This window comes from Sparus aurata, chromosome 7 (assembly GCF_900880675.1).
Source record: "Sparus aurata chromosome 7, fSpaAur1.1, whole genome shotgun sequence".
NCBI classification, from domain to species: Eukaryota; Metazoa; Chordata; class Actinopteri; order Spariformes; family Sparidae; genus Sparus; species Sparus aurata.
The window spans coordinates 8,726,537-8,754,186 of record NC_044193.1 but is presented as its reverse complement, the minus strand read 5'-3'; the positions used below and the strand labels follow the sequence as shown (position 1 = coordinate 8,754,186).

The following is a 27,650-nucleotide window of genomic DNA, read 5'->3' as shown; positions in this document are numbered from 1 at the left end:
AATTGACGAATATGACGATTGGCCAATGGGACACCGCGGGCACGGATTGCACTGACCAATCGTGAATGAGATCCCGCCTACTACGAGCAAGAGAGCCAATCAGCAGCTGTGTTGACATCAGTAAGGGATGGGCTACCGGAATCTAGGAAATGTTGCATCAGATTGACATCTCAGTAATTATAAACATGAAATCAGGACAATAATCAGTTCTTATTAATATAAAATAAAATTTTATATTTCGAGTGCCTTTACTTTGCACTTTTTTGAAAACTCTTCTTCTTCAATATGCGCAGGTTTGCAACGCAGTGTAAGGTCTTTGTTGTCCATTTTATTGCCGCTAGCTTAAACAACTCTGCGAAAGTTTTCATACCGGCTCTTTCAAACGTGAGTTGAGGTTGTTGCTCCCCGTTAAGTCACTTTATTTGAGTGTATATGTGTTGTTTTACGCTGTCACAAACGACAGATCGTATCACAATGAGTTTTAAAAATATCGAGGCTCTGTGGTAGGTCAGTATACGCTTTGTTTTATACCCCTAAACAGACAGCAAGCTAACTGTTAGCATCAAAACAATAATGGCCAAACATGCGGTTCTGTCATCGGGGGCAAAAATGTGGAGATGTCTCCCTTGTGTGAAGTCAGAGCTGCGCCTGGACCTCACTCTTGCCTGTGGACAATCTTTCCGGTAGGATGGTCAGACTGATGTAATCTGTTGTCATTAAGACGTACAGGAGATTTGACTTAATACAGTTTAAATGCTCAGATGTGTCTTTATGCATCTGAACCCACAGCTGGAGAGAAACTGCAGAAGGCCACTGGACCGGAGTGATGGGAGGACGAGTTTGGACTCTGACCCAAACAGATGACTCTCTGTGGTACCACGTTTACAAAAACCAAGACAATCGTGGAGAGGAATGTGACAGGAAGAGGAAAGCTGGTGTTGCTTTCCAGGTGGAAAACAAGCCAGAGAAGAGGTCCAGAGTTGCTGTGAAGGAGGAGGAGAAGCCGGTGGCTGTGACTATAGGACAGGACACTGAGGAGGAAGAAGAGACGCTGAGAGATTACTTCCAGCTAAATGTGAAGCTTGTGGATCTGTACAGGGAATGGGGAGCGGCAGACCCCCACTTCAGGCGCATTGCAGACATCTTTACAGGTGTGCATGCATGGTCTCTCTTATTACACATCAGGCGATGACTGAGCCAGTATTGTCTTAAAAATGCATATCATTTGGTCTCTCCCCAGGTGTGCGAATGCTGCGCCAGGACCCTACTGAATGCCTGTTTTCCTTCATTTGTACCTCCAACAACCACATCTCTCGCATCCAGGGCATGGTGGAGAGGCTGTGCCAGACTCTGGGCGCTCCGCTGTGCCAACTGGATCAGGCCTCATACTACAACTTTCCATCCCTGTCCGCTCTTGCAGGTGCTATATGATTTCCCCACAGACCTTTACCTCCTCTCTATCACATTTCAGGAACACTGTATCAGTGGTGCAAGGGTTCACAACTGAGTCAGGACCCTTTATTATATTGTTTGTTCTTTCATTTTTGCTTTTGGTTCAGTGGTACAAAATCCAACCAGGAGATCTTGATTTGTATCATGGGCAATGCAACAATATTTTCAGCTTCAAGCCTTGTCCGTCTTGTTTATTTCTTTCCTTCAAGATCCTGGATATTAGATGCAAGTGAGAGAAACTGTGACATTTAGCAACTTACCAATGTAGAAAAATACATACATAAACTGTAGTGTGAGGTACGCAAACTGAGAGTCATGTTCACCAGCAATTTGTCATTTTAAGGTGGATTAGTGAATGTGATTGTATACATTGTACTTGGCAGACAACAGCGTAGAGGCCTGTCTCAGGGATCTTGGTTTTGGATACAGGGCTCGATTCCTGCAGCAGAGCGCAAAGCAGATTTTGGACACCCACGGGCTCCAGTGGCTTGAAGGCCTACGCAGTGCCCCATACCTGCAGGCCCGTGATGCTCTGCGTACACTCCCTGGTGTGGGCACTAAGGTAGAGTAGGAAAAGATAATGTAGCCTATTACATATTTCTGAAATTAAGTAAATTGTACCAGTAACATGTAACAGTTTCCAGTGTTTCTCCCTGTAGGTGGCCGACTGTGTATGTCTTATGTCCCTGGATAAGGCAGCGGCTGTCCCTATAGACACACACGTGTGGCAGATTGCTAAACGTGACTACAACTACACTTCTGGCACCGCACAAAAGAGCATCACAGACAAACTCCACAGAGATATTGGTAAGTATTCATGCACCCCATCACTAGAACTGTATGTATGCAGTGTTACACTGCTTGTAAACATAGAATAATGATATTAAAGCATCTTTTGTTGCAAACACACTGACCAGTGTTATATTTCTTTGAAGGGGACTTTTTCAGAAAGCTGTGGGGTCCTTACGCAGGCTGGGCACAGTCGGTGAGTGTTATCGATGAGTATTTGTCAGCATGTTTCTGTCATGTCTCTTACGGTCTGTCTGCGATAACCACAGAGTGTTTTCATCCGTTGTAGGTTTTGTTCTGTGCGGACCTCAAGAAGTTCCAAAAGCTGAAAGAGATGTCGCATTTGAGGCAGCCGCAGAAGGAGGAAGATGTTAAAGAAGAAATGGTGGTGGCGTGTGAAAAGACAAAAATTAAAACGGAAGAAGATAAAACTGTGAAGAACATTAAAACCAAGGCAGCGCGTCACAAGAAAGCAAAGAGTTCTGTCTAGAGTGAGGGAGTGTTGTGAGGTAAACACGCACACATCACAAATTCTGTCCGGCTTCATTTAAAAAAACTACTGGAATGAAATATATAAAAGATTTATTTGTCAAGAACAGTTTTATAAAACAAAACAATGTATTGTGTAAAAAGAAAAGGCTCAGGGTTTTTGTTTACATTCTGTATGTTGATGTAGGTTTTCAGTCTTCTAGGCAATTCTAAGTGCTGTATTGTAGGCAGTTGGACTCATTTCCGTTTCTTGAAGACGTTTCACCTCGCATCCAAGAAGCTTCTTTAGTTCTAACTAGCCCATTTCACACAGGAGAAGACGCATCATCTCCTCAGCGGTGGTTCACCAATTCTCTGCCGGTGGTGATCCACACAGAGTGAAGCATCTCAACCTTAAAGACAAACCGCTGTGTAATTCACACAGAAAGCCGGCAATGCGGCTCCTAAAGAGGGGTGACGGTACACGTCATGTTTTCAAGATGTTTACCAGGTATCCCCCCTGTCAATCTAAACCCGTGGACAGTTTATAATCATATGGATGCTGTTATAATGTGTTGTGATTGAGATCCTGACCCATCAAACATCCTGGAAAGTGACGAAGTTAAGTTTTTTGCACTAAATTACATAATTACATAATCACCATCAGTAAACAGGACCTGTCTGACTCTGTCACTCGCGGGGACGGAGGCTGTTTTCTGGGGAAAAGTTCACCGAAGTCTCGGTCGGGAGGGCTGACTGTCGCAGTGATTTATTTTCATTACAAACACTCGGTGAAGTTTTTTGCCGGTGACAGATGCTGTTTTTCAGGCAGAAATGTGACGAAGACTTGGTAGGACAGGTGGGAGGACAGACAGGAGGACAGGCGCTTCTCCACGTACAGCTGTGGTATTTTTTATTACTCATATAATTTGCCAACGACAGTTACAGTTACAGACCGTCAGACCAACACGCCCTCGATAAGTGAAGCTGGCTTCTCCATTCACACTGGTTCGGTTTGCCAATAATGCAGCCCTGATGCTACCTCCAGAAGCGGATCAGCACCGGAGCGAAATTTCACCCCTAACCGCCTCCGAGAGATTCACACTGGGACGGAGGCAGGGAATTGGCGCGCTAACCCCGCATCCAAACGCCAGTGTGAATGGGGCTGCAAACTGGAGGGGAGTTGCAGGCTTAGGGATGTTAGGGCCAAGTGCGGGTAGTTGACCCAACCGGCCTTCATGTGGGTTGCTAGGGCTAGGTGAGCCCAGGTGTGAATGGATATAAAGCTCTGTGGGGAGGGAACTCAGTAGTGCATTGTAGTTAGGTGATAAGTAATGTCATAGGCCACCTCCTCTGTTGAAAGACGGTCGTTCCAGTTTGACATAGATTCTTTAACTCCTCTTTCAAACCATCTGTCTTCTCTGGCCAAGATGTGTACAGGAATGTTTTTTCTCGATCAGATGTAAATGGACGGAATTCTATTTGTTCATGTTCTGTGAGTTCACTACTACAATAAAAATACGGCACATTTGTGTTTTTTTTTAGTTTTTTTTTTTTTTTTTTACAAATGACCAAATAACATGTTTCCTGTTTTTGTTTATGTATTTTGAGGGGAAATGTCCATATTAGTAGAGTCATCAAGCCCTCTGAAACCATCACTGTCATATTGGCTCTCATGTTTGCTTAATGTTACCAGAAAAGGCCTCTAGGTGGCAGTATTCATGAGTCAAAATGTATCCTGCAAGATAACATCATAGTAGGTCATTTGCTCAAGCCAGCCTTTTTTTTTTTTAATTTCAGAACAAATCTCATTATTTCCCGGGGTGAATACTCTCTGTGAGGCCCTGTGGGTCCCGTTACACCATCCAACAACACGTCATGGCATTTGTATGCATGTCGGAAAAGGTCATCAGACCACCGCCACCAAATTTATGTGTTGTATTTCTTCAGTGCATTCCCTGCATTAAAATAGTATGTCTGGTTCATAAAAGGTTGCGTGTAACTCGTGGTGTCTATGTGTTTATCTATAGGCGTTAGTTGGCGGTGTCAGCTGGTCTTTTTATAGCAGGGATTGCAGTTATCTGGGGGGCAGTTTTACTGTCTCTGGTGCAACTTGAACACGTCTCTGGGGGCGTCTGACCTATTTCTGGCCCTTTATGGCAACGAGGGAGGAACATATTAGTTCATTTAAATTATACGTGGAGAGAAATCATCCTCAGATGTCTCAACAGCCCTCATGGCCATCAAACCTCTTTGTCTGACCTAATTTGAAAGCTGTGTTTCTGGCATGTTGGCCCCAGTGAGCAGGTGCATCGTGCACGTAGCCGCTGCATTCTGTGCATATCGGCGTGTGCACGTCTTGCATCCATAGAAGTTGTTTATTTGCGGAAGTGTGCAGCCATGCGTGTTAATGAATATGTGAGTCAGCTTTCATCCCCACTCCGGTTGAGCTGGACAGAAGCTGGGGGCCAGCTTCAGGGCAGAGTCACAGCGGAGAAGAAAGGAGGAGTAAAAATAGACTTGAGAGAGAAAAAGAGATTTTTTATTTTTTAAGGCAGAAAGGTGAAAGTGCGCTGGAGGTGGTGACATGAATTTTAAAGAAAAAAGGCTGCACACACACACATGCTGACACACAAAGAGTACAACAAGACATCAGTCGCCTGACCGTTATGTAAGAGGTGGGTCTCAGTTTGCGTGTTGCCCTGGGGAGTTGGTTACTTGAAAGGACATCTCTAATTGTGCACCTGCAGGCACCAGGGGGCGCCACCTTTGGAGCGCCAGCAGAAGGGAAAGGCCTCTTTCTACTTCCAGATGTGCAGCAGCAGGAATGAGTTGGTTTGTCTCTGATTGACAGGATGTGAGAGGCGGCTTCGTCATAATGGAGGTAGAGAGATGTGTGGGACCTATCCTGAATTGCATGATATATCGAATTTTAGAAAAAAACATATTGATATACAGTGTATCACGATATTATTCATTTTCTGGAAAATCATAAAGAGAAATACAGTCCACAGATAAAACAAACAGATGGTTGACAAGAGATGATGAAGAGATAGCTACCATGATATAAGAGGGGAGATGGATGGATGGGTGGGTGTAAATAACAAGTTTTCCAATCAATTTGGGATCACCTCTATGACAGCGCCATAAAACCAGTTTATTCACCTTGATAGGCATAATCAACTATGTAGCAGCACAGCTGTGTTGAATTAAATTACATTCCACAGGTGTTTCCAATAAAGTGGCCAAGAGTTATGTTATACATACAATATAGCAATGTACGTACAGTATATGTAATATACATTGATGTATGAACAGCTGTGTAAGATTTTGGATAATAATGATACTAAAAATACGCAATTCCTTGTTGAGATTGTAGTTTTTTTTCTGGGTATAATCACGTTGACATTTCTTAAAGCTAACCATATTTGTGAAAGGAGGTTTAATTAAAAGTAATGATTATTATTGTCAGTTTCATTTTATTTTGCTTTTATACATATCCAGATGTGAGTACGCTTCTCTCCCCTATGAGCCCAAAAATGGCCTCATCCACATCCACAGTCTGTCTGCTACTTGAAAATGATGGATGTTATTATTCCTGAATAGTTACAGATGTATTATATAACAGTATCTGATACGATACCGAAAATGGATAGAATTAAAAGAGACTTGTGTTGATTCACCTTAGATGTGGTGAAACCCAACGCTGCTGCAGGCAGCCGTGGGGGAGCCTGAGGGACGGGCGGTGCGGTCCCCACATGGAAGTCTGTCTTTGGGGCCCGGAGTTGGGGAGATTATTCTTTTGTGTCTAGACAACCAGGGTGAGGGGGAAAGCCACAGAGAGAGAGACTGAGAGAGACAGAGAGCACAGAGCTGCAAGACATATTGGAGATTTGAAGCTTTTCTGACTCGTGTGTGTGCATGGATGTTAGCATATGAAGCTCTTGGCTGTTCTTCATGAAAGAGGCTTATTTTGTGGAGAAAATTAATACTTTCTACCATCTGATAGGATCTCCACTTGGCTGGCTGTGATTAAGGTTCAATGCCGTATAGATTAGGAGGGAGAAACGTCTGCCCCGGAGTTAAATTTCAAAGCTCCCGCTATAGGATCAATTCAAATGACTAAGTGGAATGTATTCACCACATTCCTGGACAAAGATGGTGTAGAAACAGTATCCACTGTTAGTATATATGGGTGTGGGGTAGTATGAGTTCCATGTGTGGTTTCGGTGTATGTCAGTGCAGAGAACTCCCTCCTTTTTAAGAAATTGTTCATTTAGCGAGCTTTAAATACGGCTCCCCTCTCACTTTATTTAAAGCCCGCTAAAAACTGCCCGTATGACTCAAGAGCTGTCACTCAGAGGGTGATATATGTAAAAGTCACTGGGTTGACATTCTTTCATGTCTAAGTGGGACATGCAAACATACACTTATAAGTTTGGGCTGTTTAAGTCTCAGATACAAGGACAAATTATAATTATTTAATTCAGAAATGAGAAATGTTGTGGAAAAAAATTGTGACTCACCAGTTTATTTGTAATGGAAATATGGCTTTGTTTGGCAGTCTGTAAAAATCTGAGGCACTCTGATAATGATAACAATGTTTTATTAAATGACTGATGGATAAACTCTGGAGAGGCTTCATCAGGGCTTCAAAAATGCAATTAACGCAGGCCAAGTTGTCTTGTGATAAAGTCACATTCGACCGATTTCATTTGCAATATCAACAGTATGTCACAGAAATCAGCAATATAGGTTTACAAAAAAATAACTTATTACCTATCCTGTTAATACAACAAATGTCATTTTATTCTCAAAATATGACAGAGAGCAACAATACATGAGTAAAAAATATGTCTCACGAAAGACAGAAATCAAAATCTTGAAAATGAATTGGAAGGAAGGAAGGAAGGGGGGAAGGAAGGAAGGAAGGAAGGGGGGAAAATGTATTTTTGCATTAAGAGGAGGACCATGATGTTGAGGCTTCTCTGTGTCATAATGTAAAGTCATCAATATTATCAACTGCTTGACAAAACGATGGGTTTGAGCACATGGGCCTTAAAGGATAAATTCAAAGAAATCAATCCAAGTCTCCCAAACTGATATAAAAAGAAGTTATTTACAGTCTTTTTAAGATGTCTCAGCCCAGAATAGACCCCATTAACTTCTGGTGCAGATCCACATAAAGGGACAGATCGATGATTCTCTTCTTGTTACCTTTCACACTGCGAGAGAGCGTTTTTCAACATGTTTCATTAATCTCTCCGGGAGTAATGGATGGATCTTGGTGAGAGTCACATTTAGGTGGCTGTTATCCTTGAGTGAGTTTTATCTACAAATGCGAGTAGATAATGAGTGAATTTTTCTCTCTCGGGTGAACTTTTCCTCTAAGACTAATTGGGAGCTGTTAACTGGAACAGGAGGACAAAAGTCGCCTCGTGTCAGGGCCTTCAATTTGAAAGAAAAGATCTAATTTTGTGCAGCGAAGCAGCGCAGGAGATGTTCAGACCTCACTGAGCTCCAGCTTGTTTCCAATAATTCTGTTAAACGTTCAGACAAGAGGAAGAGGGCACCCGTGCAGAAAGAAAGAAGACACCTCGGGGTGTTTTCTTATTGTTTGAGGATGTCGGATGAATTGGACCCCCCTCTGGTACGCCGGATTATGATTATATTATTACAGCAGCAGCATAACTGGATCACAATCAGTTGGTATGATACAACACACACACAGCAGATAGAAATCTGCAAACACACAAACAAAATACCTGCGTGTGTTTATAATCTAAATTGCATTACATCTTGTTCCCTCACCTATTTTTCTCATCTTCCACGGTGTCCTTATGTATCTATAGGGTGTGATAGCTTATCACCAATAGAATATTAGCCATAATCCATGCTTAATATGATTACCATCTTGAAATGTTCCCGCTCTTTGTGTCCCAACCGCTTCGCCCGCCTTCTCTCCTGCTGGCTCAGTAGTAATGTAATGGCATTAGGACAATCCTCTGAGCCGCACAGGTTATTTTTAGGACTCAAGAGGTACAGCGAGAAGTGGGAGCTAATGAACGTGACACGCAGAGAAACACAGGTACAGACGGAGTTTCGAGTTCGAATTTGGGCTTTTTTCGAGAGAGCAGTCTCAGCCTGCATACGTGTCCAAACTGGTGTGTTTGTGTTTGTGTAAAGGCCGAAGAGACAATCAGATGATGGGGGGGAGGAGGAGGAGGAGGCAGGGAGCCAAGGTGCAGCAGGAGGAGACAGTATCATCTTGGCTCTGGATGGCCTCGCTCCCCTTCTGCACAAAACAAAAAAAAAAACCTTGGTTGGAGGGCGAGGAGAGGAGAAGAGAGGAGAGGGAGCTAGGGTTTCATGCACACCTTTGTTCCCTGACTCATTGTCCTCCTTTTTCCTGGTGCATCACTGTGCCAAGAAATGTCAGGTGACTTTTCTCACCTGTCTCCACATGGCACTCCCTTTTTCACACCATGTTAACAGCCCAATTTAGAGCATGGAAAGCTTTAATCTGTGAGAGAGAGATAAAAAAAAAAAACCCAAAAAAACCCAGCGCCTGCATAGTAGCACTGCATGCTGTGTGATGATGGTTGGTGATGATGTCAATTGCCAGTGTCGTCATATTTCCACTGGGCCACTGTCTCAACACGCTGCCCTCTGTTAAAAAGGTAGATGAAGTGTACTCAATGTGAAACTGCGTGCCGGACCGCTGTTGCGTAACAGACGTGCCAGGCGGGAGCGTTGGAGGCGATCGTGTTTATCCGCTTGTGAGGAAGAGAAAGAGAGAGAGAGAGGGAGAGAGAGAAAAAAAACTGAGAGGGAGGGAGCGATGTAGAGAGAGATGGAGCGGCTGGAGGGGGCGGACATCTCCTTTACTAGCTCATGGATAGAGAGCTGGCAGTGGTGCAAAGGCTGCCGAGTGCAACCTCTCCGTGCCGTGTGTCGATAGAGGAGCGTTCTCACCTCCACGCAGCGCTGAACCGGGAATAACCTTCGTATTTCTCTCCCGCGTCGATATGTGATCGTCCTCGTACGTTGCTGCCGCAGAGGACGCCATCGTACAGAGAGAGAGAGGAGCCGCACAGACCCGCAGGTATGAGGACCTGGGATAACAGTTGTGGAGTGGCTGCTATGCGGCGAGACTTGGCGCAGTGATCCACGCGTGACGCTGCTCCTACCTGTGCCGCGGCACCAACCGTCGGTTCAGGTTTAAATTTATTTTATTTTTTTTTACCGGCAATTAAGGTTAATTTAACACAGTGAGGGTTTTACATTTTACCTGTTGGCGGTTTCCGACATGTGTTGTTGTTGGTAATAAGGGATTAATCATGTCCGCTTTGTTAGTGCGGGGTAAATTCAGTCAGTTGGAGCCATCACGTTGTCTTCCTGCCGTTGGGATGGTAACGTTAACGCACACTGCCGCCTTTTAGCTGCTGCGTTTAACGTCGGCAGGTGATTGTAATATACACAAACTATGATTAAATATTTAATTCAAGATTTTAAAAACACTTTAACTTGGCTTTCATAGTAGCAAAGTTTACATGGACTCTGTATAGCTAACCAACTAACTTAACAACTAGCTTACTAGCTTACTTTAGCCAGGTGACAGTTGAGATACTCAGGCTAGTTGGCTAACTACCAACTTTAAGGGTGTGAAGTTAAAGGGGCATTATGTAGTTTGCAGATGAAATTCAAACTCAAAATTATACTTAATATTATACTTAATTATACTTTAATATTCATGATATTAATGAGTAACTAATACAAACTTAGAAATATATATATCTATAAGTAAATAAACAAGCTGTTCTCAGAGGAAAATAAGGTCCTCAGAACGATGGTTACAGCTAGAAAGGTGGCAGGGAGCATTTCTTTAATTTGTTGTTATTGGTAATAAGGGATTAATCATGTCCACTTTGTTAGTGTCAGTTGAAGCCATTACGTTGTCTTCCTGCCATTGGGATGGTAACATTAACGCACACAGCCACCTTAAGCTGCTGCATTTCGTGACCGGCGGTAGATTATAACGTCAGCAGGTGATTGTAATATACACAAACTATGATTAAATATTTAATTCAAGATTTTAAAAACACTATAACTTGGCGTTCATAGTAGCAAAGTTTACATGGACTCTGTATAGCTAACCAACTAACTTACCAACTAGCTTACTAGCTTACTTTAGCCAGGTGGCAGTTGAGGTACTTAGGCTAGCTGGCTAACTACCAACTTTATGGGTGTAAAGTTAAAGGGGCACTATGTAGATTTGGAGAAGAAATTTTAAACTCAAAATTATACATGATGACATCAATGAGATACTAATACAAAATCTTGATTTTTTTCCATAAGTGAATAAACAAGCTGTTCTCAGTCGAAATGATGTTTACAGCTAGAAAGGTTGCAGGGAGCTTTTCATTAATTTGTTGTTGTAATAAAATATTAATCATGTCCGCTTTGTTAGTGCATCAGTTGAAGCCATTATGTTGTCTTCCTGCCATTGGGATGGTAACGTTAATGCACACAGCCGCCTTTAGCTGGTGCATTTAGCCCGGGTGGTAAATAATAATGTCAGCAGGTGATTGTAATTTACCAAAACTAATGTTAAATAGCACTTGTATTAAATTCAAGATTAAAAAGTACTATGACTCGGCTTTCATAGTGGCAAAGTTTACATGGACACCCTATAGCTAACCAACTAACTTCCTAACTAGCAAACTAGCTTACTTAATCTAGGGTACAGTTGAGTTACTTAGGCTAGCTGGCTAACTACGAACTTTAAGGGTGTAACGTTAAAGGGGCAATATGTAGTTTTGGAGAAGACATTCAAACTCAAAATTAAACATTTTATAGTTATGATATAATTGAGCTAATAATGAAAACTCTGAAATATTTTATTTTTCTATAAGTGAATAAACAAGCTGTTCTCAGAGGAAAAGAAGGTCCTCAGAACGATGTTTGAAGCTAGAAAGGTGGCAGGGTCCGCCAACTATGAGCAAAGTATTTAGTTATAAATCAGTCAATGAAAATCTCTCTCCTCTGATTCAAATTCCTCTCCGTAACTACATAGTACCCCTTAAATGAAGCTAGTGTGGAGGATGGAATCAAAGAATGTAACTGATCATATTTACTCAAGTACAAGTGTCTCCATTTTCTGCTTCTTTATACTCCCACCCCACTTCATTTAGGAGGAACAAAAATGTGCTTTTTACTCCACCACATGTATTTGATAACTCTAGTTACTCTGCAGATCTCATGCTGCATCAGAGTCAAAGTAACACATTTTTTTCATGAATGTGTTCTATCAGAAGTGGGATTTAAAAAAACAAAACACTGATTCCAATAATAAGAAAATGCTGAATATCATACAGTAATCAGGCATGTCAATAATCCATTGACCTCATGTATACAGTGTACATGTAAATATATGTACACTTTACTTTTACTTGTACTTTTGATACTCAATTACATTGATTTCCAGAAAAATACTTAAATTTAGTGTCAGATTTTTCAAGACTTTTACTCAAGTACCATGCATTTGGCTGACTTTCACTTTTACCAAAGTAATATTTTAACACAATGTCTTACCAATATTTATTTATTTTGTCCCATTTAACATTAAAAGTGGACCCTTAGATTCAGTTCTCTAAGTTTCCCATACTAGAAACGTTAATACCTTAAAAATGATCCTTGTTTTTGAGTGGCAGTTACACACCTCTGGCTAGAGCTTCTCGGATTTCAGTCAATTTGCATAGCAAATACAAGTGCCCGAATGTTCCAGGAAACTTAGGTAGAGGAAACCTCGTAATTTGAAAAGGCTTGCCTGTAAATATGCTTTGGTGAAACAGCAACAAGAGGGTTACTATTCCTCCATTAGACCACTGCTGGCAGGTGCGCTGCTTGTTGTGTGTGTTTACGGCTAATTTACGAGACTTGTCCAGTCGCAACATGTAAGCACAATGGCCTCAGCACTCAGAGGATCTGGATTCACCTGTTCCTCATCAGGATTTGAACGCATTCAGTAAAAGGAGAAGGGAAAGAGGTGGAAACAACTGCGCCGTGCACGTACTGAGAGCGTGCAGGCAGAGCTTCTCCAAAGTGCTAGTGGATGTAACGCAGAGCCCTGCCAGACAACTTCGGATTGAGAAGGAAAACAGCACACCGTGATCCACTGACAAGAGAAAAAGGCCCTATCCATTTGTAAAGAAGCTCAAGAGAGATTTACCGGCTGTTTTAATAGTGTCTTCATGCAGAAGTGGGGTTTTGAAAGAGTAAAAGAGTGTAACAAGACAGATGATGAGCCAAGACTACGTGCCTCAGTATTGAGTAGCCTATTAATGGCTTATGTTAACGGCTTAGCTTGTAAAGTAAAGTGATCATTCATCCATATTCTGTAGCCAGACATTTTCAAGCAGGCAGCACAGTTAAACAATACCTTCCAGTTAACAGCAGACATAACAAACTTCCCAGAACAGGCAGTCCTGAACTGTCATAATAGTGGAAAATTAAACATACATCAAGACTTCAGTATATCACTGAAGCACAAACCTACCAAGCACCAGACACGGATCTGTTCCTGAGTTCTTTTATGGTGCTAGTAGTCCAGTGAATGCATAATTAGGTTTTTTATAAGTTTGTTTATATGCACCAAGGACAATGTACGTACAAAATACAATCTGTCTGCAGTTGCAGTGATTGCCACACACCACTTAACACAGCAGTCACTTTATTGCATCCAGCTGGAACAATGTGAGAGTCTCTTGGGTTGAAGTTTAGCTGTGGTTAACTCCCCGCAGCAGGCACACAGTTACGACTCGCAGCGCCTGTAATCTCTTTTCCTGAAAGTGTTTTGCGGCTTGACATGGTTTAGCAGCTGTCCCAATCAGTCACCGTACTCGCTATCTCTCTGGGTGTGTTTCGGGGAATGTGTGCGGGCTAATTTGAAGCTCAATTCGCAATGATAAACTATGTTGACAATGCAAACTCTCTGGTGAGCTTACTTTGCATAGTCGCCCAACACATGTCAATATTCACAACCTGTGTTTTTTAGCCAGGGTTGTGTGTGTGTGTGTGTGTATGTATGTGTGTGTTGTGTAGTAACAGTGCAGTAAAAGTGCCTCGCCCTTTAAGGCTGACCTTCAGCCTTTGATCTGTGGCGCACATAAAGGCGGAACATCAGTCAAAGATGTTTCGGGGCTCAGCACTTTCAAGCTGGACATCCTCTTCGACTGGGGATCAAAAGCATCCACGATTGGTTCTGGAGCCTCTTCTCTTCATATGGCATGACCTCGCTGTGTGGTCGGTTGCTCCACTGGAGTTTTGACACTCCCCCCCCCCCCCCCCCCCCTCCGGGCAGTAGAGCGCCACGAGGGAGGCATCTTTAACAGGCTTTGGTTTGTCTTAAGAGCTAAATGGACAGCTTTTAATCTAAGGCAGAGGTCTGGAAGTTGGGTGACCTCGCCTGGAAAACTTCCCGGAGAATCCATGAGCTCGAAATATCTCCTGATATCTAAATCGATTCCATTTAAACAGAAAAGTGAGATGTCCGTTTCATTCAAATTTTTGTTTTTATTGAAATAAGCAAGAGAATATTGCGGGGGCTGTTTGCATTGCATATGTTATTTCAAGGTGTGGAATTCTTAACGGTCGAACCAGCGACCTCCCCCCACTACCGGCATACCAAGTTAACCACACATACTCCCTCTCCCATTTCCCCCGTTGCTGTGTTTCTCTCTCTGTCTCACGTACACACAAATCCACGTACATACACTGCTTTACAGTCTCACCTCTCCCCCTACACGGCACAGTACAAACAAGTTATACATCTACATGGCAAGTAGGTGAACTGCTCTGTCAGACCGAGGAGACGTTGCAGTGCAGAGGTCCACAGTGACACACAGCTTTCTGCTGGTTTATTCTAGTCCGTCCTCGCTGTCACTCTGTCCTTCTCTTTGTCCCTCTGTCCATCATTACTATTCCTCTGTCTTTGCTCTTTGTGTCTGTCCATTCTTGCTGTCACTGCAGAAACCCTGATACACTACCTCTCCTCCCCTGTTATCTGATTCTCACTGTCAATTTCTTGTCTTTTTTTTTTGGGAAGGATTTGTGCCTGGTCTTATTTTGTAGTGTTCCAGTCGTGTGCTCACCCGTCCTCCGTTAATGAGCTCTTCTTCTCAACCGAGAGCCTCTCCGCTCATGTGTGACTTTCAGTGTTAAGTCCTGCTCATTAGTGAGCCACCTTGACATTGAATATGAGTCAAAACAGGTGACAGACACTGTCAACACAGTCTTGTAATCTCATGCACTGACACACCGCAAAAGCGTGTGTCCACATTATCGCACATATACTGACGGAGACCAGGGCTGGGTCATGTTTTTAGGAATTCTTGCTGTAAATGCAGCGTCGGACAGTCAGGCCACCATTCCAGACTAGGGTTCGGCTGATCAACACCGTCCATCACAGGGATGCAAATTTTAGGCAATTTCCTAAATCCATAGTTGGCTGCGTTAACAATCGAGTATTGGTGAATCGTTAATGATATAAAGTATTTTGGGAGTTTTTCCATTCGTAAACTGTTTTGGTTCCATCCGATGCTGAGGCTAAATGGCTTTGATAGCGTCAGCTCATATCGAATGTGTTATTACATTTTTGAAATTACAAACTACTTGTGCGTTAATTCAATTTGTCATACCAGCATTTTGTTTTATTTTGCTATATTTGATAAGCAAGCCTTGTAATTTCTAACAAGATACTTTTTAATGTGTCTGTGACAGTCTCTGATTGTCGGTCAAAATTTTTTGAATCAGTTTAAATCTCAACAGCGATTAATCGATTAATGATTAATGATTAACATTGTGACGACAAGAGAGTAAAAAATAGCGAAGTGTGTAATTGACGTGGGGTCATCGGTACTTGTTTCTGTATCTTTCTTTAAAGTGTAATTGTAACTCTTTAGACATTACATTGTGCAAACAACATTTACTTCATAATAATAGTCTTTCAACGGTTGAAGGAGTATAAACATGTTTTTCGACAAAAACCTTTATTTTAGAAGCCACAATACAAGACTTTTGCCAAAATACATTTACAGTATGAAATTAGCTAAATTGCGACTTCTATCAGAAGCTGTCTGATTAGAAAAATGACTAGATATGCAATGCTATCTTTCAGTAGTGGACGGTTTCCTCTCTGTGTGGGACAGTCAGTATCAAAATGGATTGAAGCTTGGTACCCAGCAATGATTGAGTCAAATGTCCATTGGACAAGCCTTTGTGAACAGACACAGATCTTTTTGTTCACAAACAGACTTATGTCCGCCTCTGGAAATGTTCGCTCAAATTAATGGAAAATCTGCACTGCCAGACTGTCTGGAATCTGGCAGAGAGGGGAGAGAACATTTGCAAGAAAGAGGCAGATTCTCCAAGTTCACTGCCCACCCCAGCCCCCTCTGCATGGCTCTTTAAATAAAGCACGGACATTAACTGGTCATATTCGTAAATTGGTGTAGACATGACATCACCACTGCAGAGATTAGCTGATTAGTAACAGCTGCTGTTGTGCCTAGTCATGTGATTGTATAACCAACAGGTCTATAATGTGGGCAAGGAGTTTATAGTAATCTTCAGATTGCCGCTTGCTGCTGTTCTATTGGACATTATCCGTGTGAGCATTTCCTGCGCTGCATAAAGAACGTATTGTGCAAGAGAGAGAGAGAGTGAGACGGCATCTACACAACATGCGAGACCCACTGCAAATTAAATACAGGGTGACATGTCCCCCGAGGCCCCGAGGCGCTCAACATGATAAAAATACTCTCAGTGACCAAGCACCCATCTGCCTTCTCCCTGTGGACAGTCACAGAGGGACGGCTGTCTTATTTGTGAGAGTGTGTGTCTGTATTTTACGGACAGTTGAAAGGGATGTAGTACAAAATGGATGTGCGGTGATGGCCTGAAAGCGTATAGGTTTACATTGGAGCCAAAACCCAAACGAGCAGAACTCAGACTGCTTAGAGGAGCTGCCAATCAGCCTGAACTTACTCCACTTGTATTAGCTCAATGGAAATTGAAGTCAAATTGTATAAATCCAGTCAAGGAAAACATTGTGGGGAACCACTGCGTGTGTGTGTGTGTGTGTGCGTGCTTGCGCTTTTGCCGCCGTGTGTGGAGATGAGATTAACGTTGACAGCGTTTCAAATACAGCGGCAGAGTCTTTCTCTCCTCTCACTTAAGCTTATATGGCCAAATGCCTTTTGAGACTCATTAATCTCTACTACCTACCCTCACGTAAACGCCTAGGGTGACGCATTCTGGATTACTATGGAATCAAGATAGTGGCGCGTTTACAAAAAGCCATTTCTCAATAGTCAGGTTGTTTATGTGCGGCTGCCAGGGACCGTGCACCTGCCAGTTAACCTCCGCGGAGAGGTGAAGCAGGCTCAGTTTCTCCGCATGCCTTCCCGGACGGACCGCCGTGTCTTTGCTTGGACCACAACAAACCTGTTCATCTTGACACATAATTCCCTCGTGACTCATCGTTCCTGTCAGTTTCTATCAACCAGCCATCTCTACGTCGTCTAAATTTACATCCCTCACCACGTCTCTCCGTCTTAATTTTGTCACAGCTTTCCCTCCCTCGCTGTACCCTCCACTGTCAGCCTCATTACCGTCACCATCCCTCCTCGGCCGTTCCATCTCCTTCTCCCCCCTCCCCCTCCTGCCCCTCCGTTACGCGAGCATACTCATATTTGTTATCTCCGCATTCTCACATCCACCTTATCTTCCCAGTCATCGGGGGCCTCTTGCAACCGTCACCTGGGAACATGTCGTTGGACTGTGATGAAACAACTCCAGTTTAATAGGGGACAGGCGGAAAAACAATAGAGGGGGAAAAACAGGGATTAATCAGAGGGTGGATTGGCCAACAGCCGACTAGACTGAGCGCTGAAGAGGTGGTTGAGACAGGAAGGAAAATAAACATTGAGGCTACTGTGAGTGGGTGGAGATTGAGATATACAGCCACTTCTATTACTCCGCTCATGGACGGTTTTCTAGTCAGCTGCTCATGTGTAACACCACCAACACTTAGTAACGCCGAACCGAGATGAGCTCAGATTGCGTTTCTTGTGCACTTATTTTCTCACGTGCGTTACAGTGTGCTGTGTGGCTTCCTGCTCGGTGACCGACCCCCTTGTCCGCACACACTTCAGCACGCTTTTTCCATCTCCTCACATATGTCACGCCCTCCTTTACATGTGCTCATGAGCACGATTTGCCAGCTGCAGTAGTTTCTGTGGAGGGAGTGACACATTGCTGCTTTGAATGGGCCCATAGGTGAGTCATAGGCAGCAGAATGAATTCACCCATAGGCAGTGATTTCTATTTTTTGTGCTTTTCCTCCCTAAAGTTTCAGCACGATCCCGACTGCGCCCCCAAGGTTATCTCCCACTGTGAGTCATAGCCAGAGACCGGTTTGAGCAAGCCGAGGTTTACGAAGGGGGTGTTTTTTTGATAAGTTGAGGGGATGCAACTGGCAGCTGTTTAGCTCGATGACTCGTAGGATTGTGTAATCCTCAAGGGCCCGCAGGCTCTCTCTGTGTCAGTGGGCTCTCTGAGCCTCGGCACACTCAGAGGGTACAGCTGTCGGGCTCCTGGCATCCATGACTCAAGCAGAACTCGCAGGAAAAGGAGTAAGAGTCCCGCTGCTTGGAATCAAAAAGCGATGGAGGAGAAGGAAGCTGACATTCATCCAAAGAACATTTTATGGCAGAGATAGCGAGGAGACGAGTTAACGTGCCCGTCTGTCACTGAATAAAACCATCTGGAACGTCTCTTTTTCATTTTGGCTTGATCGTTTTTGAGGTGCTACCTTTTACAGAAGTTACAAGCTGCATCTGTGTGTCGACATACGTGCCGTGTACTATGAAACTGTACACCTTCCCACACCCTGTGTCTTTCTGCTGGCGTCATGCTGCTGAAACCTTGTGGGAGCGTCATTGACGAGCCCTCTGAATCAGCATCGAAAGGCTGCAACGTGCACTCCTGAAATAAAGACATCATTACAAATTCTCACTGATTCACACTAATATATGAGCGACAGACTATTATTGCCAAATAAATGAGAATTCTGTATGGTGTAAATGTTTTCATACCTACAGTGCTTTTTGTATAGGTTGTTTCACATCATGAAATGTAAAAGAATATCTGTTTCTCTCTCTGTTAACAGAAACGCAGTGGAAGGATGTTGTGACGCACAGACAGACAGCCAGGGAACAGTCACTGCTCACCACTCAGAGGCCGACCATGGCTCCCGTGTCTCGCCTTTTCCTGGGCTTCCTCATCTCTCTCCTCCATCCTTTAGAAGCCCAGACCATCATCGGCTCGTCCTCCCACCCCAGCCTGGGCCTGCCGAGGGATTCTTCACCTCAGCCAACCAAGCAGACTGCTGGATTCTGGCCCTCTCTTCCTCCCAGAGGGCGCAGCGATGTGCCTATCAGAGCTACAGCTCGAGATAGACTGACAACAATGAACACAGTGCAACAGGGGCAAATATTTCCCCGACCTACTGCGCAGTCGCCTCCTTCTTTTATATCTGCCCTTTCTACGCAGAACCTCAGCAGCGGGCCAATAGTAACTCAACCAACTGCCTCCAGGCCCAGGACTGATACAGCTAGTTTAGCACTCATCAGGGCTTTGACAAAAGGAGATGCTACTACAAAAGGCTTCACTCAACCTCTGCCCACTTTGTCCTCCTCTGCTGTCGCTCAGTCTGCGGGTGATAAGCCAGTAAAAGCAGGAGATCCAGAGGAGGAATCGGTTAAAGAGACGGAGGATGATGACTTGCAGGGTTTGGGATCAGGTTATATTCCAACAGTGATGCTCGTGAAGGAGGAATCACCTGTATCTCTGCCAACGGTTGGTGATGAAATGGCTCAGTATCAGCCAGATGCGCAGACCGCAATAGCGGATGTTACTGATGCGAATGCGCCGCCGACGGACGGTCAGACCCTGAAGCCTGACCTGTTTGTTCTAACAACAGTCAGCAAAACCTCCACGACGTCAAAGACAGGAGCCACACTGTCCCCTGTGGTAACACAGACGACACCTCAGACTGAAGTCGTACCAGGTGAGAAATCCAACATATTAGAATGAGAGTAAGGTGCTGTCACAATCTCTACACCATGTCTCTAATGCAGAGTCGGGAAGTAACAAAGTACAAATGCTTATTTTTCAGGCATCTGTTTACTTTGCATCATTGCACACCGCCTTCCACATCAAACAGCACAAGACCGTTCAGTTGATGTCACAGCAAGACAAAACGACGTTAAAGACATAATTAGACGGAAACAGACAGAGAGGGAGTTAGTGTCTCATATTTGCAGAGACCCGTACTGATTCTACCTTTAAGTTTAATAGTCTTTGAATTGTATTAAAGTGACGTGAGATTCAGCTAGCTTTGCACAAAAAGGGCTGGCAGAAACGACCTTCAGAGGGATATGTTTCACTTTTATACGATGAATACATTTCAGAGCCTGCTTCTTACTTTTGCTTGAGTAAAGGGGTTGAACCAGTTCTTCTTTTACCAGTTTTCTTTTTTTATTATTTACACAAGTGTCTGCACTACTTGAGTGGAGAATGTGTGTGCTTAAATGTGTCTTTTCTCCAATTTTCAGGTGAACTGACGGCGATCACTCCTTCCACCGCCAGAGTTACTCCAAAGGAGACCTCTGCTGCTGTGACATTACCCCAAACCACAACTGCCACCACCGACCCCGTCCATAAACAGTCACTGACTACCACACAACCTGTTACCGCCCAAAGTGGTTCGCGTTCAAACTCCACGACACAGAAAGTGACAACTACATCTGCATCTAGTACGCTTACTACTACACAGGAGGCCAAAATGTCGAATCAACACAACAAAACAAGACAACTAGGAAGAAATACAGCGAGCCCAACTGTACAGTCGTCAAGGACAGGTAAGAAATGGGGGCCTTGTGCTCTGGCCTTGATCATTTGGTGATTTGAAATAGAGTTATTTGCGCAGCTGGGACATTTTTTTTTTACTGGAACAATCTGGAAAAAGGCTTCAAAGGGGGGGAAAAGGCAGCAAAACATTTCCATGGAAAGTGGGGTGGTAGTTGTGTGGGGTAGAGACAGCGAGCGAAGAAAGTATGAGCAAGAGGTGAAGAGGGGGGGCGGGTGGAATTGCAGCCAGCCAGAGAGATAGACGAGGGGAAAGTAGGGTCTAAAAAGAGACTGTTGGGAATACAGATGAGAGAGCCGATTGGGGTGGTAGGAGAAAGGTACAGGCACAGAAATGCAGGGAGTGGAGATGGTTAATGAAAACCAGATGCACAGAGAAAAGGGATGAAGGGAGGGAGTTGAGAAAAAAGAAAAAAATGGATGGAAAAGGAAAAGCGTGACACATGGGGCATATGAGCCAGTCTCTTAGATACCATGAGAACAACACCTTAATAACTTTAAAACACTCACCCTCGTGTCTCATGAGTACATTTAAAGTCAAGTCCCGCCCCTCAGAAGGTCATTGGCAGTGTTGCACCCATGGCGGTACAAGTTTGTTGCTGTACGTTCGTGTCTGTGTCCGAGTCCGATGAGATTGAAACGGATATTTATTTTTTAGTTTATTGCAACACGCGGACGTATAAAGCAATCGTGAGCGTTGTGTTATGCGTGTGTCAAAGACAGAACTCCGTGGCAGGGGTGGGTTTAAGTGTATCCAGCTGTGAAATGTGATCGGCACATCTGGAATGTGTCTGGATCTCGCTCCTGTAAGAAAAAAAAGAAAGAAGTTTAAGGGAAGGAAGTAAAACATACCTTTATATAAATAAAGAAGTGTGTCTGTGATCTGTAGGCAGTGCCCGCCCATGTGGAGTGAGGGAGCGAGGGAGAGAGAGAGAGAGAGCCAGGAAGTGAGACACATGTTGGAGCGAGTCATTAGTCAGCGTGTCAGCTTCATGGGTGTCTTCCACGCGGCGAGGACGTGCTTTAAGCTGTCCTAGGGGTTGATGGTTTGAGCGTTTTAGCACTGATTATGTTGTTCCACCATCCATCAAGTTTAAAGTGCGTGTGTGTTCTAGATGGATTCCTGTTAAAGCTACAACCGCGGCTCGGCTCCTCGTCCGTCACAGTTCCATTATATTTTATATGTTTGCTGCCTTCCCGTAATTAGATTTCAGTGGCAGCGTTTGCATTGTTTTCCCGGTTCTCGCTCAGGACTTGTTTGTTGTTTTCTTTTATGGCGAGTGTTATCTTTACAGTCGAGTAGTTCACAAAGCGCACAGTGATGAATGACCCCGCGGTTATTATGTGGTTGGGTGTTTCCGAGGGTTATGCAGGAATCTTAGGTGGAGTGCCTTGAACAAATAGAAGTGAGTGTGCATGAGAAAAAGAGAGAGGGAGGGAAAAATAGAGAGATAATGAGATGCCACGCTGCCAGGGCCTTGTCTTGTCCCACCAGGTAGTTATGCATTGTTTCATTCTGCAAATCTGAAAGGAGAGTTTCCTCATTCGCGCCCGCAGTGTGACACTGTTCCGTGTTATGTAATCTTGATGTTCTTGTTAATTACATAATCAAATCCAGTCAAGCCACACAATAACTCAGCATTGTGTCTTTTATCTTTAGGAATATGATGTGGATGATGTTGGTGGCACGGTGTTCAAACCCGAGCTGTAAAACATGAGTAAAGGAGCATCCCTATGTCATTCTTTTTCTGTCTTTTTTGACTTGATGATGAAAATGACAACATAAGATTGCGATATAAACTAAATACATTTCCATTAGCGGGATAATTGTGAATGACGAGCTCGATAGCACAGTCCAGAGTCGAATTACCACAAGTTGTGCGTCCTATCTGTGATCCAAAAAAATATCTTTTAATAAAATGTAAGGTAACATGATTCCAGTCTGTCATAGTGCCATTTTAAGCATATGTTGATGATTCTTTTGATCATATCACGAATCACAGTTAGTTTGGCCAGGATAATCCTGACATGCTGGAATTAGTTGATGTGTTTTGCCTCGTTTTTGCGTGACATGTGCAGTTGTGTTTGCCTTATTGAGTACATGATGTGTTATCTGTGTATTTCTGCTTGCACAAAAGCGCACCAGCTGTTGTTTAGATCTATTGTTTCCCTACGAAAGCCATTCTTTGAGATACAATGTAACAGCTGTGGGTAGCAACAGACTGATGCAAATTTGGTAAGATTTAAAAAAAAAAAAGATAATAATTTGACTTGTACAAGTTGGCTTGCACAGAGCCATTTGGTTCTAGCTCATCACTTTGGTGGGGAGCTACATCCCTCTAGTGGCTCTAATATTGTATGTCATGTACTTGTATCCTATTTGTATTTTACTTTAAACATGTAAGTTTCATGTATTCAAAAAGCTGAAAAAACAAATCTCTGCTTCTCTTTTGGCAGGGACCTCATCCTTTCTTGCCACAGGTGTCGTACCTGTCACCCGAACGAGGTTAAGCCCCACATATCAGCCTGGTATCGCTAAGAGGAACCGCTCCATCCTCCTCGGACATCCTCACCAAGCTCCCCGCACTACTTATAATCCAGCCCCCTCGCCCAGTGCCAGCCCCTCCCCTAACGCCACGCTTCTCTACTGGGGGGACCTTAGCCGGACGCTGGCTTTCGCCTGGGAGCTGCACGTCTACGGCTCGGCAAGCCTCTTCCTCCTCCTGTTTGCCGGTGCTGCTCTCGGCCTCACCCTGTCCCCCGGCACAAACTGTCCTCATCGGGGGGCGCTAGCACTCGCCAACGCCCTGCTGTTTCTTGCCGGAGGCCTCCGGGCGGCCCTTTTTTTAATCGACCCCTATGGAACACGGAAATTTCTCCCTCGCCCTGCAGTTACAGCCCTCTACAACCTGCCTCTACACCTGCTGGTGTGGACGCAGGCAGCCATCGCGCTGCTGGCACTGAGGGCCGCAGGAGTAAGTGTGTTCCCTTCAACTTTGGAGCGTCCTCCTCTGGTGGCTGTGCTGGCTGTGCTGCAGTGTACCTTGCTGCTGGCTGCTGATCTGCTTTCCCCAGCCCTGTCCCCTGTGGTGCCCGTCACCCTGCAGGTCCTGTCCCTGTGCTGGGGTCTGGGTCTCTGCCTGGGCTTCCTCTGCTATGTCTTTCCACGTATACGCTGCCCTCCCATTCCCCACCCTGGAGTTCCTGAAGAGGCCAGGAGGAAGGCTTGGACAGGGAGCAGGAGGAGTGTGGTGATCCTGGCGAGAGTGCTGGCAGTTTGTGCAGTTCTGGGGGCGCTGTGCTGTGGGCTGCATGTTCATGCCACCTTATGGCTCTATGGACTGCTAGGAAGCTGGACGCATTTTAACTGGGGCTGGTGGCTGGTGCACTTCTGGGCCCGGCTCCTGGAGCTGGCCTGGGCCTTCTCCCTCCTACTCCTTGGTTCCTGGGTGTTCTGGAGGCCTCAGAGCTGCCGAGGAAGGGATGAGGGCGGACCTGATGGCAGAGCAGCTGGAGACCTGCCGTCCCCTGGCCAGTCTGTAGGCTCCACTCAGAGACATACATGCTGGTCCAAGATAGTCCAGAGCCTGAGGGGGAAGCCCTGTAGGAAGTCTGACAGTAATGGGGTGGGAGGAGGAGGAGGGGGAGGCGGACAAGGGGAGATGCCTAATAACTGGGCTGGCCATGAGCGTCCTGGAGCGGATATCAGTAAGAGTCTGATCAGGAACCAGAACCACGAGCAGGCCATTGCACAGCCACGCTGCGTCAAAGACAGCAACCGGGGACGCAACCATAGGGGCCACTCAGCAGAGCGAGGCATATCTGACGGCTCCACAGGCTCCCTGCTGAGACTGCAGGCGCTGGGCCGGCCTCCACAGCGCTCAGTGAGTGGCAGTCTGGATCAGGACAGGGACACTTCCGTGTCTCTTTATGAGTTCGATCTGCGGCCCCCGTCTCCCATCGACCTGACCCGCAGCATTGACGAGGCTCTACACAGGGAACACCTGCTTGGAGGAGGGAGCTTGTTTCATCCTTTGAACCCAGCCTCACAGTCCCCCTCCCCGGGCTCAGGGGTCAGCCAGGGTCCCTGGCTCCGCAGAAACAGTGATCCTCAGATGTCTGAGAGCAGCGATGCCCCAACAGAGTCTTCCATGCCACTAGGGGGCAGCATTCTCAGCAGCGTGCCCAGCAGGCAAGTGACTGCTCCCCCGACGCCCTCCCACCAGGGACACAGGTGGGCTGGGAACACAGGAAGCGTCCCCTCATCAGTGTCCTGCCCCGTGTCACTTCGTCCCTCCAGAACATCAACAGGGCACCTGGGGGAGGACGGAGTGGACGACACACGGCCATTTATCACCCCAGACTCAGAGACGGTGCGGGGGAGAGCCGGGAAACCAGTGGGATCCCGAAGTTACTTAGAGGTCAGCAGACACGACGACTCTGCTAGCGTCAGCAGTGAAATTATTGATCTATGAACCAAACCTTGGACATGAGGACCAATGACTGCATATCAAAGACAACCATTTAACAAATACTTCTTCTTCTCGAACCAAGACAAATATTGGGAACATTTGATCAGTGTACTACAAAAATATGACGTGTTTTTAGAAGAGGGGAATCATTTAAAAGTGTTTCTGGGCGATGACCTCAAAGGATCATCATGTCGCTCTTTATCTCGATAAAAGGCTTTAAAAACAGTGTTTGTGAAACAGATATGGTACCTTTTACTCTGAGAGTAAAACTGGGAGATATAGCACAGATAAACAACACATGACACGCATAATTCTTCTCGTCTCTTTCTCAACAACACATTATCTCCCTCGCTTTTGTTTCCTATTTTTTAACACACACACACGCCTGCATAACACTGGTATAACTTCAAGTACACTGGGACCATAAATACAGTCCTGAAGTCCTAAAAAAAATGGCTCTTTAGCAAGAACCTTATTGTGGAGGGTGCGTGTGATTAAATAGGTATAGATGCCAACTTCATGTCTGGGAACAACACAGAGAAACAGAGTTTCAATATGGGAAAGTTTGAAGAGTAGAGGAAAAATGTGGCTCTCAGTGTCCGTAGGTCTTATTTCTATTGTTTCTTCGAAAAAAAAATGTCAACATATCAACTCTTGTGAATTTCAACGCTTCATAGACTTTTTTTTTTCTGTCTTTCATATTTCCAGCTTGCTTTGTGATGTAAAGATGTGCCATACATAACCTCGGTTTGTTCCGTGCTATTTTTATGGTTTCTATAAACCCATTATTTGGGTTAACTCTCTATCGCGTCTTATCGGTGTCCCGGTGACTCACCTATGAATTACTACTTCTAAGCTATCATGCTGCTGCTGTCATTTTCCCGTCTGCCTTGTATGTCAATGTGAAGCCGCTTACGCAAAAGAGACGGGCGGTAAACAACGGCCGGAAAACATGCAGAGACGCGTGCTTACATTTCAAATTGTTGCTGAGGATTTTAGCTGTAGGAGAAATAGTCAAACTACATTCAGCTTAACAGATGTCATAATTTTATTTTGCTGTAGGTAGGTCAAAGCTTTTGCAACCAGCTAAATGTCCAGTTATCGCCTCTGACTGCATTTTTTAATTTTTTTTTTACAGAATTTGACGAAAGAATATTATAATCATGAAGCCTGTCAGCTGCATCGAATCAATTCCGACTGTTTGATATGTTAACTAATTAAAAAAGCTGCACAGCTTTGCAAGGCTGCACCCCACATGACTGGCTTGGCATGAGCCTCAGATCTCTTATACTAGACCTAACTCGATAAAAAAAGAGCACTAAACTGTAAGCCTGAGCACTAGACGGAAGTATTTTACTACTCAAGAGGAAAAATATCTTTCAAATATATGATGTATAAGCAACAATGTAAATAACGTTATTTTTTTGATGTTCATGAATAAAGGTGTATTTGAAACATAGCTGTAGTTGTTACTGTGAAGACAATCTAAAAGTGGTGTTGCTTTTGTGTCTGAGCTGCGCAGACAGTTACGCTACAGTACAGTGACATCGGACCGAGGTCAGCTCGAGACATGAGGACCGTGTGACCGTCAGAGGTTATGTCAAGGACTCTCCGGGCTGTGCTCATGATCGTTATGATCCAGGTTTTACAAAATGATTTATTCATGGCTACGACTAACACATCAGAACGAAACAGACAAACACTCCAGTCTGTTTATGAACTTGGATCTGTTGGGCGGCCTGAAAACAGCCTGGTGGTTCTCTCCTCTGTCTTACATCTGAGAGGTTTTGTTCCAGCATGAGAGAATTTTGTTTGTTTTTTTTTAAAACTGAGCCTAGTTCTCAGTAAATAAAAATCCCTGCAGTTTTATCTTGGGTTTCTGTTGTGAATACTTCATGGTGAATAAATAAACAATTGACGTTTATCCAAAGTGGAAAAACTTGATGAGAGCTGGTCCATGACTTGTATTTTTTTTCGGTTACCTCGGGGTGACCTGCAGTTCCTCCCAGTGATGTGAGATGCTTGACTTGTTTAGTATTTACAGTACAATGGCCTTGTGTTGTTGTCTACATTCCAATGAAACCCGTGAGGTTTCACTGTATTGGTTCTCGCTGTTACCTCTTTTACTTCATGGACAGGGTGGTACGTCCGGCACCCGTAGTGTTGTCCCCCTCCACAAAGCAGTAAGTGCCATAGAAAATACAATTAATGTGCCCCCCTCTAGTCACAGTGCTGAAACAGTGTTAGATTCATTTCTTGATTTTTTGCTCATTGAACTTTTGTTCTTGTATTTCTTGCTGCATTTCATGTCTGGAATCAAATAAAATTGAGAAAACTTGATGCGTTATTATTGCAGTTTTTTATGTATTTCACATAGAAATATGCAGAATTGTGCAAAAGTGAAGCTCATCAAACTACTGATTCTGATTTGTTTTGTATGACTTTATTCATTGAAACACATAGAAAGACATAATCATA

The 27,650-nt window shown here is 44.3% G+C and overlaps 2 protein-coding genes and 1 long non-coding RNA gene across 6 annotated transcripts; 2 read left to right on the top strand and 1 right to left on the bottom strand.

The window, feature by feature from the left end:
• The first annotated feature begins 129 nt into the window (after positions 1–129).
• On the top strand, positions 130–5,578 carry ogg1 (8-oxoguanine DNA glycosylase). Of its 3 annotated transcripts, none has more exons than XM_030422286.1 (8): positions 130–384; positions 542–683; positions 790–1,151; positions 1,241–1,420; positions 1,836–2,014; positions 2,112–2,259; positions 2,388–2,437; positions 2,531–4,240. In XM_030422286.1, exons 2-8 carry the CDS (start codon positions 574–576, stop codon positions 2,729–2,731), a joined length of 1,230 nt encoding a protein of 409 aa, XP_030278146.1. In that variant the 5' UTR covers positions 130–384; positions 542–573; the 3' UTR covers positions 2,732–4,240. The 3 variants fall into 3 exon arrangements, with proteins under 3 accessions (XP_030278146.1, XP_030278145.1, XP_030278144.1); XM_030422285.1 differs by lacking the exon at positions 130–384 and adding an exon at positions 5,460–5,578 and having other exon boundaries at positions 2,531–2,750; XM_030422284.1 differs by lacking the exon at positions 130–384 and having other exon boundaries at positions 2,531–2,750; positions 3,044–3,087.
• On the bottom strand, positions 5,225–10,122 carry LOC115584688 (uncharacterized). Its single transcript, XR_003984590.1, has 3 exons — positions 10,001–10,122; positions 6,393–6,517; positions 5,225–5,617 (listed from the first exon to the last, which is right to left on the bottom strand). It is a non-coding gene; the product is annotated as an uncharacterized LOC115584688 (long non-coding RNA).
• LOC115584684 (proline-rich transmembrane protein 3) lies at positions 9,397–27,512 on the top strand. Of its 2 annotated transcripts, none has more exons than XM_030422281.1 (4): positions 9,397–9,814; positions 18,941–19,840; positions 20,388–20,693; positions 23,158–27,512. In XM_030422281.1, exons 2-4 carry the CDS (start codon positions 19,018–19,020, stop codon positions 25,173–25,175), a joined length of 3,147 nt encoding a protein of 1,048 aa, XP_030278141.1. In that variant the 5' UTR covers positions 9,397–9,814; positions 18,941–19,017; the 3' UTR covers positions 25,176–27,512. The 2 variants fall into 2 exon arrangements, with proteins under 2 accessions (XP_030278141.1, XP_030278142.1); XM_030422282.1 differs by lacking the exon at positions 9,397–9,814 and adding an exon at positions 9,817–9,928.
• Positions 27,513–27,650: the final 138 nt, after the last annotated feature.

Coding starts and splice junctions, on each gene's coding strand:
- ogg1 (XM_030422285.1), top strand. CDS start 574: ATGGCCAAACATGCGGTTCTGTCATCGGGGGCAAAAATGTGGAGATGT. Junction 1,152..1,240: donor CATTGCAGACATCTTTACAG/GTGTGCATGCAT, acceptor GTCTCTCCCCAG/GTGTGCGAATGCTGCGCCAG. Junction 1,421..1,835: donor ATCCCTGTCCGCTCTTGCAG/GTGCTATATGAT, acceptor TGTACTTGGCAG/ACAACAGCGTAGAGGCCTGT.
- LOC115584684 (XM_030422281.1), top strand. CDS start 19,018: ATGGCTCCCGTGTCTCGCCTTTTCCTGGGCTTCCTCATCTCTCTCCTC. Junction 19,841..20,387: donor TCAGACTGAAGTCGTACCAG/GTGAGAAATCCA, acceptor TCCAATTTTCAG/GTGAACTGACGGCGATCACT. Junction 20,694..23,157: donor TGTACAGTCGTCAAGGACAG/GTAAGAAATGGG, acceptor CTCTTTTGGCAG/GGACCTCATCCTTTCTTGCC.